This window comes from Cyprinodon tularosa, unplaced genomic scaffold (assembly GCF_016077235.1).
Source record: "Cyprinodon tularosa strain WSP-4 unplaced genomic scaffold, ASM1607723v1 ctg119, whole genome shotgun sequence".
NCBI classification, from domain to species: domain Eukaryota; kingdom Metazoa; phylum Chordata; class Actinopteri; order Cyprinodontiformes; family Cyprinodontidae; genus Cyprinodon; species Cyprinodon tularosa.
The window spans coordinates 543,399-556,067 of NW_024037992.1; the positions used below are offsets into that span (position 1 = coordinate 543,399).

Sequence of the window (12,669 nt, forward strand, 5' to 3'; positions counted from 1 at the left end):
CTCTTTCACTTTTAGTGAGGTTTAATGAGGCATCTTGAATAACCACAGAATACTGACACCTGCTGGACATTTAAAGACACTACAAGCAGCTTATTTTACACACTCAATTGATTTGATGATCTAGTGCAGAGGTCTTCAAGGTTTTCTAGGCCAAGGACCCCCGAACTGATGGCGAGATGGAGCAGGGACCCCCTAATTATATATATCGTATGAAATTATGTTATATTAGGATTATTGGAGTATTTCTGATTCTGATTCCTGGTTGATGGGACAGGTGTTGAGAATGAAACGGTGTCCAGCTTGAAAGAGCTCCTGTGTGTCGCTGAATGTGTGCATTGATGACTGAAAGACATCTTCTGCCTCCATTTATCTGTTTACTACAGTGTGTTTTAAAGACATTGCAATTAGTGGAAACAATTGCAGGGGGGAATATAAAAGAAAATCCTAATAAACTAAATCTTTTGCAACCCCCATGCAGTACCTCTGTGGACCCCCTGTTGAAGACCTCTGATCTGGTGCAATAATATTTAAGTTATTGTATTGTTTTATTTAATATCTATGTTTAAATAAAAAATACCTTTGATATTTTTAGATGCAGCCAATAAATAATGTAAGCATATACTGTGATAATCTTGGGGGAAATAAACGAGGATACTTGTGGACTAGGATTTTAAATCGATTTTAAAACAAGTACAACAAAAACAGCAAATAAACTAAAAGTTAATTTGAAATTAAACTGAGCCAAAATTCTTGATAATTTTAATGATAAACCGCAAAAGATGAGAATTTTTTAGCAGATTCATCATGTTGACAGATACTTTAAAAAAAAAACAGAGTTTAGTGAGTCGCTCAGTCAGAAACGACCTCTGGATCAGTCACATGACGTGTGCCGATACAGTGATGCTCTATGGGCTCCATGCACGGACCGACGTTTTAGTGTTCATGTACTCATCGCTGTTATTAATCCTTTATTTTTTATAAACAAGGATGGATTTTTTAAAAACTGTTTGGCTACCTTAGGTTAACTTTGGGGATTATTTGATTAAATATTAAACCAAAAACCAGCAGCTTAATGTTGAATATTACATTTTATATATCTGCAAGGTAGAATTCTATAGTGTGCTTATTGTCATATCTACCATAATATAACATTAGTAATCGTAATGTTATATTATGAAAGACATGACAAAATAAATAATTTCAAAACCAAAATCATATTTAAACAATTTAATAAAACTCCCACAGCATAATCAAATGATCACTGGTGAGGTGTAAGAACACAACATGATTTAATTATAACCCAATGACCAGCTTGTCCTTACAAAACATAAATATTAACAGTTTCTTGTAAAATTCTCTGTATATATTTACATGTATACATAAAATGACGTGATAGAGTTTAAAAACAGATAACATTGCATTGTTTTTGCCAGTAATGTGCGTATTACAGCCGTCCAGGCCAAGCTTCAGACTACTGGGTTAGAAACATCTCAGGATGTTCTGTCTGCTTCTTTTTACTAAGCTAAACAGTAGATGTGTGTTCAAGATCAACGCTTACCAAGCTAGAAAAAAAACAAACAGTTGAACACAGATCCTCTCTTCACCATATAAAGCTAAATAAAACAGCAGAACATGATAGAAAACAAAACATATTTTGGCTTCTGTAAAATTTCCCTCCCTTTACCAGAAAACAAAACACAGACGCACCGACAATCTGTTAAGTAAAGCCAGCAAAAATCCTTCACCTCTACAGAAGACGATTAATAAAATAAACACATAAAAACTTTAGCTGCGATGAAGACGTCTCACCAATAAAAACAGCATAAAGGCGGCTCTTTGTTCATCAGTGACTGAACCTGTACAGAGAGAATTGAGTCAACATGAAATCCAGATGTCTGTCACCACTGGAGGGGGAGGGGGGGCTTTACAACCGCTCCCTTATGCAGAGGTTTAGACCTCTGGCCAATGCAGATCTCCAGAGGCCCCCTGCATGACAGACTTAGCCTGCTGCACCATCAAGGGACATTTTTGGAGTCACCACAGATATTTGGCAATCAAAAAAAAAAAAAAAAACCCCACAAGAAAACTATCCTCAATCTAACTTCTATATCAGTGCAACCACTAGATTCTTCACAGGAACGCCACTCAGCTGAACTGGTGACGTTCAAAGCAACGTGTGATGGAGTCCAGCAGATCGGTCAGACTCCATAACAAATAGAACCTGGATATAAAGGTGCGGAGAGGCTCCCTGCACACCTGAGTGTTTGTCATTCTGCAACCAGCCAGGAGATGGAAAGACAGATAAAGTGCAGTCTTCAGCTCTAAATTGTGAAAAGGAAAAAAAAACAAAGCCAGACAAACCTGCAAAACTACAACAGAAGGAACTCCATCCTAAACAGGGAGAGCATGAGTAGGAAAACTCCTTCACTAAAGGTCCAGGTGCTTCTATCAGAATGGAGAAATCCTGATCCAAATGCTCCCTCATTGTCCCACATAGAAAACAAATCATCAAAAAAACAACATTAAATTAATTTCAGGACACCATATTAACCGCAAAGGTAAAACAGGAGCAACATCAGAGCAGCTGTCAGCCCAACTAGGTGAAAGGTTGCAGTCTCCGTAAAAAGGCAAGACGAGAGGCGTGTCTGACAGAATGAGTCGCCTTCCTTTTGTTATCCGATAAAACCAAGGAAAAATTTAACTCTCCTGACTTTTCACCTCATATTTAAAAATATATCCGCTGCTGTTGAGGTGGAACCGTGCAGTTGTGCCGGAGTAGAGGTCAGATTCCAGCCTGTGTGTGTGTGTGAGGTTTATAGCTTCACCAGGTTCTCGGCCATGTAGGACAGGCTGTAGAAGTTGCAGCCTATGCAGCAGAGGTTACAGAGGGACGACAGCAGGCGGTACAGCCACAGGCGCCTGCTCAGGTGTTTGTATTTCACGTCCGACTCGCACAGCTTGGCGTAAGCCTCGCGGTTGGACGACAGCCCGATATCTTGACCCAGCCCGCATGCCTGCTCGATAAGATGCATGTCTGCCATGATCTCTGACGTCATTTGGCCGAACCACTGAGCGTTGATAGCCGCCACCGTCACCGACACGAAGAAGATGAAGATCTGAGAGAAATAAAATCAGATTCAAGAGGAAAGGCTCATTTTAATAAACAACAAACTTTAATGCAGCCATTGCTAACTTTGTATGCTAACCACACTATAAATCACATTACCTTTATGCAGGGCCGGTTCTAGCCCTTTGGTTGCCCTAGGCGAGATTGAGTTTTGCATCATGTTTTTAGTGATTAGGAAAGTATTTAACAAATAAATAATTGTATTTTAAATTAAATGTAATTTTGAATAAATGTTGGCATCAGTAGTTTAATTATATATAGAGCAATATACAACTGTATTACTCATGTTTCTCGCCAAAAACAAAATTTCCCGTTTTCTTTACGTTACACTTGAACGCATCATGATAACCTAATTGTCGTTTTACGGAGCCAATCTGAACACATCATCACGCAGCACGTCTGAAACTTTATTTACTTTTCAAGCTAAGTAGCTTGTATGCTGCCGATTGCAACACGGATTTCACAATTAATATTTTTAACTGACCGGACAAGCTACAAAGTCTGTGTGCGCTTACCAGTGGTACTCTGAGTGGATGATTAAGACGGGCCGACTGCGGCGGCAGGAGGAGGAGTCTTTTCCGTTCAGCCATCCTCGAGTCACGAGCAGAGTTAACTGCCAGACTTCACTTGTTTTACTTTTAATATCTGTTTGCTTACAATTTCATTCCAAAATATTGGTGTACATGCTGCAGTGATTGACGTCATGACTTCCGGGTTGGAGGGCGCTTGAAAAGTGATCAGAATCTTTTCCGATTTTCTCTTCAATGTGAAAAAATCAATAAAAAAACGGTGGTATATTTATTTGTTCATATTTTGCTATTTATATATACGTAAGGTTAAGTCAAACTGACGGACGCTTCATAACCGGTTTAATTAGCTTTTTTTTCTAATTCTATGATTAATGGGAAGTAAGCCTAAGGGCGACGCTAGAGGGCGCCCCCAACACATTTGTCGCCCTAGGCAATTGCCTAGCTCGCCTATAGCAATCGCCGGCCCTGCCTTTATGGAATAGAGACAAAAATTAAGCAAACAAATTTAATTTACCAGGTTTTAACAGGTCAAAAAACACAAAAAGCTTTAGAATAAAAACAAGAATTAAAAAACATTAATATATTTCTAAAATCCTGGAGCATTAAACTGATTTAAAGTCTGGTCTGGTCTTAAAATGATTTGCATGGAGGTAAATAGAAACTGCATGAGGTACACCTTCCAGTAAAACATCAACATATAGATCTAAATCAGTTAGAAAAGGACAGAATTTGGATTTGATGTTTACAGATAACAATTATTTTATAAAGCTATTTTGCAAAATATATAACAGCAGGGTTTATACAGAGAATGAGTAACTCTAATTCAGTTAGAAATTTTAATTTTAATCCCACTAACAAGTACCCATGACTCTTACTATATATATATATATATATATATATATATATATATATATATATATATATATATATATATATAACATTTTCTCGTTCTCTAGCTTTTTCTCCGCCTTGAGCTTCTTTTCCGAACATTCAGCTTTACGATCAACCGGAAGCAGTTCCGGGCAATATATATATATTATATATGCAATATATATTGCAATATAAAATATTGTACGCAACTGTTTTTATGATCATATGTTTTTTAATAAAGCATTTTAAATGCCATGATAATCACATGTTAGAATAATTGTATATAAATGTATCTGTGTAGTGTTATAATGCATAAAGCTGTGTGCTATGTGCATGTGTTCGTAGCCATCTTTTCTGAAGTATACTGTGATTTGTAGATTTGCTTTTGGGGAGGTTGTGGTTGATTTACGAGCAGCGCTTGACCTGATGAACTTTGGTGAACTTTGGTGAACAGCTTCAACTTTGACTGAACCCTGAGATTTAGAGGATGTTTTTTGAGACTGCAAGTCTGAGTTCCTTGTCTTGTTCCCCCCCCTCCGCCACGTCTCAGCTGGGACCACTGATTCCAATAAACAGCGAGGAGAACGCTGGGACCGCAGAGTGGGTTGGAGACTTGTAAACTCTGCAGTCTCTTCCTACTCTCCTCGCGAGTAAAACTAAATTAATTGTCTCTGTGTCTTCTTTCTTTCCCTGCATGTATGTATGATGTTATAGGTGCTTAGACCTGACATCACATTTAATGAATTTTAATACTAATTACGGTCTTAATTTAAAAAATAATCTAATGACGAATGATTTTTAATGACCCGCTGAAACCCTGAATAAAAGAAAACATTAATTTAAAGGGAGAGCTGCACCAAGGCAGCATATCTGTAAAAACAATGACAAACCTCCTGCACCAATGGCTACAAACGCACGCCACAATCTTCACACATATTTTTTCCCTTTTCTCTGAGATTCCCTGTAATTTGTATCAGTCTGTCCCATAAAATGAATTTGAAATAAATCAAAGTTTGTGGTTTTGATGTGAAAGCGACCAACCTGGAAGGATTCCCTGTCATCCATGATGTCTCTGGGATGATACACAGCATAGATGGTGAGGTTGAAGAAGGCGCAGGCTGAACCCAGGTGGAGGTAGAAAGGAACAAGGCGACTCTGGATAAACCCAAACGTGTGTCGGTTCAGGTTGTGGTCCATTATAAAACCTGGGAACACATCACAGCACTTTATAAGGAAACTAACTTTAGCGCCAGTCATTTAGCAACTTAAAGCAAAAGCTAAGGTCTATTTCCAGTGGTCAGACATTTACATTTAGTAGCATAATCCACAGAAAATGTTTTAAATGCCCCGGACCACTAATACTGTGGTACTAAATGAGCTAGTCCATTGTGCCTTTATTAATTTTAGACCCATTTTATATTTGCTGGAAGCTCTTTTTCATGTTGACACCTGAGGGGCTGCAGCAGCTGAACTATGTTCTTCTCACATACTTGTGGATCACACAGTGCTGACAGAGTCATGAGGTGGAAAGTCCCAAGACTTTTTCCTAAACTCTCTTTTGGCTCCAAAAATGAGAACCAGTGGCATTCTAACCTCAGCATTCCCAGCTAAGCTTTCACTTTATGAACTCCTGCTGAGGAACTAGCTAGCATCTTAACTCTAAACATTATCAGTTATATTATGATTGAATGTTTTCCACACAAATCTTAACTGAACCTCATTTACTTTCCAAACTTTAAATATCTTAAATGCCGGGAGCTTCTCAGCATCACAGTAAGGACCCATCAATTTAAATCAAACAATATTCTACAAATCTTATCTGAAAACGTCCTTACGGTGCGTTAACATCAGATCTATAGGTCTGGTACTATAATGGAATAAACATTTCAATATGTGAAATAAAGAGGTTATTGCCTCAGCATTCAGGTAGAGCTGCAACTAATGATTATTTTGCAAATCGATTAACCGGTAGGATATTTTTTCAATTAATTGATTAATAATCTGATAGCAAAAGATTCCTTAAAGAGGATTTTTTATTAAATTTAGCCAGGTGAAACTAAAACTGTTCCACAGGATGAGTTCTGGATAGAGCAGATTAACAGACGAAATTTTTTTTTTTTAAATCTTAAATGCAAAATGTTTACATATATTTTACAATTTTGGTATAATTCCTGCTGTAAGTGGGTCACTCTGCCAGCTACAGGCCTGTTTTAGAGCCTCCATACTCCACTTAATGATTAATTGATTACTAAATTAGTTGAAGATTATTTCAGTAATCAATTAATCCTATTGATAGTTTCAGCACTACTTTCATGGATATAAGTTAACTGTTCTAATGTAGAATCTTAAGGCCGACCGGCCCGGTACAGGGCCCAACTCACACCTGCTCATGTTTATCTATTTATAGTAATGGCCAAAACACAGTCACATGGTGTTTCATCCACACACCTTTAAAATGGGGCTATAACATTTCTGAAACATATTTCAGAATTATTTTCCACAAATACTTTTGTCGATGTGCACGCGTTACATAAACTGCTCTGTTATTTTTATTTTCTATTCAGTTTGGTGATTTTATTGGTAAATTTCAATGAACCAACGGCTAAATCTTAGGAGGAAAGTTTTTGTCTCATGCTGAAGGTCTCCAATAATGGAAATCAGCATATTTGTCTGACTAGATTCACTTTTAGAAGTGGAAAAAACGCATTTATGCATAATTTGGCCACTTTTGCCACTGTGCCAAAATCCCATTTCCTCCTAGCTCACTGCCCACTAAAACCTTTATGGAACAAACATGCTTCAACTGATTCAGTCCAAATTAGCTTGAGTTATATTCAAGATGTGGATCTATAAAGTCTGAGGGTTTAACCAGAGTTTCTAATGGGCTTTCATGGCGTTTTTATTTTGGCTAGGATAAAATTTTTCATTTTTTCTTTATTTAATCACCAATAAATCAGACATGGTGACATTTAAAATAGTGGTTCCACCTGAAAAAATATTCCTCAATGCCTTTCTGTCACACAAATACAAACAATTGTATTTCCAATTTATAGTTTAGGAGCTTTAGTTCACATATGTACGAATTTGCTCCTAAGACCCTCTGGGCTTAAGGGGTCAACAAGCAATAGAAAATAAATATATATACATATATAGACACTGGTCTTTAGAAAGTCAACTAAAGGTAATTTTGGGAACGAGTTAGAAGGTTTTGAAATGCATACAGGTTGTAAAACAATGGGGAAAAAACTTCATATCAGAGCTTTTTCTGTGATCCTAAGAAGAAAGTTAAATCCACCCCCTGTGTGTGGAAGACCTACTTGAAATAAAAGTCACCCATATCTGCATCCCCCAGTAGGTGGAGAGGAGCAGCAGCTGCAGCAGCTTCACAGTGTAGGTTGGTTCCTGGTCAGTGGGCATCTTCTCCAGACCTTCTCTCCTCTCTGCTCTGTTTACAGAAACAAAAAACAGCCTCCAGATAAACAGATAACGCCTCCTCCCCCCTTCAGATCCTTTTGTCTCCAGGGAACCGATACTTTATTTCTCCCTCTAACGTGAGAAATAAAACCAGATTACAGATTATTATCTGCCCACCTTTAGGTGAGCAGGAAGAAATGCCAGGAATTCCTCCAGGCAGCTTATCTAGCTCCCTGAAGCTACTCAGGTATTTCTGTCCATGATGTTAGTGCATTACTCAGCAACAGGTTGGGAAACTTCTGCTGTTGTCAAGGTAACGGGCTAGCAGGAATGACCTCACCCAGTGCACACGACCCAAAAAGCTAGCCAGAAGGAAAAATACAAGTTTCAGTCATTTAAAGTCTGAATATATATTATTATGCATCTTTTTCTTTTAAAACAATTAAACTCAAACAGCTCTCGCTGCTTTAACGCATGGCGCGCGGTGACCATGGAGCTAATGATAGTAAAGAAGCTAGCTGTTCAGTACAACAATAAACTCCGCTAAAGTTAAACTAATATTAAGCCAATTTATCTAACTTTGTCATATCGACTGGAAAAGTTAAAAGGTTAAAAATAGTTAATTTCGCCTTTCTTAAAAGTTTAGCTCGGTTTACCTGAGTGACAGAAGGTAGCAGAGCTGAAGCAGTGACTGCGGTCTGATCCAAGCGGACAGAGCTGTTCCCTCTGGGCGGGCGGGGCTTCTGCTTCTTCTTCTACGGTTTTATGGCGGTTGGCAAACTGGTTAAAGGACATTACCGCCACCAATTGATAAGGAGTTCAACAAGGAAACAAGACTCACCCCAGAAAACAAAAAATAAGGAATCATATTTCTTTCCGATCTGTTTAACTGATTCCAACATAATAAATTCACATTCGTCCTCATCATTTCTAATTAATCTTAAACTTATCGTCACTCGGCCAGTTTCTGATGGTCTTACTGGTTTTCCCATCAGGCTTTCAACCGTTTCCCAGTTTAAATCTCCTACTTCTCTGCAGCTTTCACCATTATTTAGATTTTTCCCCCCCTTGTGGTCTCAGCACTACATTTGATCACTTCTACCATGAAATCTTTCTTTTTCACAATCAATGAATCTTCTTCAATGTTGGGGAGCTGCTCCACAGGTTTTAACTCTGTTAGTTTGGGTTTTTCTGACTGGGATGGGATCCTTTCTGCAGCTGAGGGCGGAGCTTCTTCTTCTTTAATGTTTTTATTTTTTTTTATATACTCTAATAATCCCAGAGGGGAATTACTTCTCTGCATTTAACCCATCCCCTTGGGGAGCAGTGAGCTGCCATTGTGAGGCGCCCGGGGAGCAGTGTGAGGTTAAGGGTCTTGCTCAGGGACCCAGAATGGCAGTCTCACTAGGCCGCCACTCCCCCTATGCCCGATGAAAACCAACTTAAAGGTGCATTTCCCGCCACCTACCAGACTGGAGTGTGGCCATCAATGACGTCAGAGGAAAGATAATAATACATACCTCTAAACCAGGAGACATTTTGAATTATAATCTGTTACTTTAAACAGAATTTAACTCTGAAATAAAACGAGGTTCTTAATAAATCCATGTTATACATTGATTTTTTTAAATGAGAAAATGTAAAAAAGAAAAGAAAATTTTTTTACATTTTAAAATCTAAATTGTTTTTTGAAGTAGAGAACAACAATAGTTCAGTTTAGATTATAGACAATTTCCTGACTCACATTTTTTTTATTTTAGTTTTGACCATTTTTTATTTTTCTTTCTTTTTTCTGAGAGCAGTGGGCTTTAGGCTGCAACCACTAATCCATGACCTCTGGTCTATGCTATCCACAAATCTACAAATTTATATCTATACAAACTCACATATAAATTAGTATGTTTGCAAATGCACATGCATACACACAGTTATATACTTTAAATGCAATTAAATAATCCAGCGTTTAAAAAAAATCTAATTAATTAATTTCTAACAGAATTTAATTTACTTCCTAAAAGATTTATCATAGAAAATCCTATTTTCTCTATTTGTAGTATTGACTTTAAATGCTGATGTTCCTCTAAATATTTATTACATTCTAATAATACATGTTCCACTGTTTCCATCTGATTACAGGGATTATAATCCCTATTTCATGTTTCCCTATTCTGATAAGAGAACCATTAAATCCATTATGACCAAATCTGTGGAGGTATGACTGCCTCTTCTTTCCTTCTTCCATTCATACAACTATTACCCCCACAGTCTGTTGAATTTCATATAGATCTCTACCAACGTCATGAATATACCAATGTTCCTGCCAATCCTTATAGATTTTAGATTTATCCTCACTTTTACTTAAAGGAATACTTAAGTAAATAATATATTAATTTTAAGGCCTGTTTAGCTAATATATCTACATCTTCATTTCCTTCTCTGCCTACATGGGCAGGAATCCAGACAAAACATTTCTTATTATCAAGCTGAACTAATAGGTGATATATATCTAATAATAAATATAATCTACGAGACTTGTCAGATTTATACTTAATAATGCAGCTTGACTATCTGATGCAACTATTTCCTTCCCTAACATTATCACCAAGCAACCATTCTAAAGCGACCATAATGGGAATTGATTCAGCTGTAAAAACTGTTAGGGCAGGGCTTCTTCTTTCTCTTCCAAAGGTTTTAGCAGTCATGTTATCATTATGCCCCCCCCCCATCGCTGCACAGCCCCACCACTGCCTCTATGCTGCAAAGACCAGACATCATTTTCCAGTCAGAAAAGTTTCACAAATGGATTTAGGTCTGGATTTTTCAAAGGGGCCACATGGTATGATTCTGGTTTCATTCGATTCCTTTTTATTGTAGCCCTCTAATTGTCCTGCTTGAAGAAGAGTTTCATTTTTAACTCCAGTCTAAAGTCTGAACCCCTCAACAGGTATCCTTCTAGAAATGATTTTCCCATCAGCCCAAATCTTTTTAGGTTGCGCATCGAATTAAAATGATCCCCACAGAATGATACATCCATCATTACTTTTAACTTAGAAATTGAGCAGTTAATATTGGTATTTGTAATATATATACATATTTGGGGGCTGCTCAGTGGGGCTGTGGGTAGCTCTGCTACCGTGGGTTTGATTCCCGGCCCGGGGTCTTTCTGCAGAGTCTGCATGTTCTCCCTGAGCATGCGTGGGTTCTCTCCGGGTACTCTGGCTTCCTCTCACAGTCCAAAAACATGACTGTTAGGTTCATTGGCTTCTCTAAATCCTCCTTAGGTGTGAATGGTTTTATGTCCCGTTTGTCTCTGTGTTTTCCTGTGATGGACTGGCGACCTGTCCAGGGTGGACCCGCCTCTCGCCCACTGACAGCTGGAGATCGGCACCAGCACCCCTCACCAACCCAGCAGGGATAAACATGACGGAAAAAATTGATACTTTTTTGTTCAACCATAGCAATTTTTTTTTTTTTTTTACACCTGGGAGCAGCTAATTAGCATTTCTAAAGCTGAATTAATTAGGGGTGTGGGAAATAATCATTTTTGCGATATATCGTGATATTCGGCTGCCCAATATAATATCGATCTTTCACTTCTTAGTATCGATAAAAAAAAAATGGTTACATAAAACATTGATGGGAAAATGGGCTACCTCTGCACCACCACTCTGGCAGAAAGCGCTGTGGAGCCCTTTAACTGTGCGTGCAGCACCAAATCTGTATTTGAGGCAGTCACAGTGGAAGAAAACCCAAACAACATGGATAATAATACCTAATCAATATTTTCTGATGAAAATATACAGCACTTGCTGTTTTATCTCATCATTTGATTTTGATAGCTGGGGAAAATATGGCAATATATAGTGATACTGCAATATCGTGATAATATTGTATCGCAACATGTATCGAATCGCAACACTCATGGCAATACTCACCTCTAGAATTAATAAATCAACTTCTTCCACGAGTACCAGTTGAATTGTCAAGGAGGCGTCAGGGATGCAGAGCAGGAGAGACGAGAGAGGAACAAGAAATTTAAACCTTCTCTTCCATCAATCCTAATTAATGATATTTTTTTTTCTTTGAGTTTTTACGGCTCTAGTGACTCGTTTTTTTCAACAGTAGGCTGACATGAAAGGGGTATGAGAGAGGGGGAGAGAGGGATTCAACCCAGGTCAGCCACGTCGAGGACAAAGGCCTCCGTCAGGGGTCATGCACGCTAACCACTGCACCACCTGCACGCCTACAATGATGAATGATGACGGCGGCTCGCTAGCTCAAGTGGTAAGTCACCCGTCCTGAAAACAGGAAGCCTGGGTCCTGTTGGCAGGATGGGTCCTTAGGCAAGACCCTTCAGGCCTGCTTTGGGGAGTGGTTAGGGCATAGAGTGGGTCTATGTACAAAAAAATAAATTTAAAGTCAGATCGTCATACACTTAAAAAAAACACACCAAAAAGTAAGTAATTAAACTGTTTTTTTACCAGACTAATGGGATACACGCCCGTTTAGGTAGTTTGAAGTCTATGTTTCGTACAAAACTGAAGGGATAAACTAAAGAGATAAATGGGTATTGACTATGCGTATGCTGGTCTGACTGGGTATGCTCATCTGACAGAACACCAGCTTCCTCCCACAGCCCAAAAACCAGCATGATGGGCTGGAAAGCTGTCCAGGCCGTACGCTACCTCTCTCCAAAGAGCCGCTGGATACAGGCTGCAACCCATCCAA

At 38.4% G+C, this 12,669-nt stretch overlaps 1 protein-coding gene across 1 annotated transcript; it reads right to left on the minus strand.

The window, feature by feature from the left end:
* Positions 1-2,198: 2,198 nt before the first annotated feature.
* Positions 2,199-8,716, minus strand: si:ch211-121a2.4 (transmembrane protein 205). Its single transcript, XM_038268632.1, has 4 exons — positions 8,598-8,716; positions 7,845-7,972; positions 5,569-5,732; positions 2,199-3,116 (listed from the first exon to the last, which is right to left on the minus strand). Exons 2-4 carry the CDS (start codon positions 7,942-7,944, stop codon positions 2,814-2,816), a joined length of 567 nt encoding a protein of 188 aa, XP_038124560.1. The 5' UTR covers positions 7,945-7,972; positions 8,598-8,716; the 3' UTR covers positions 2,199-2,813.
* Between the last annotated feature and the right edge of the window lie 3,953 nt (positions 8,717-12,669).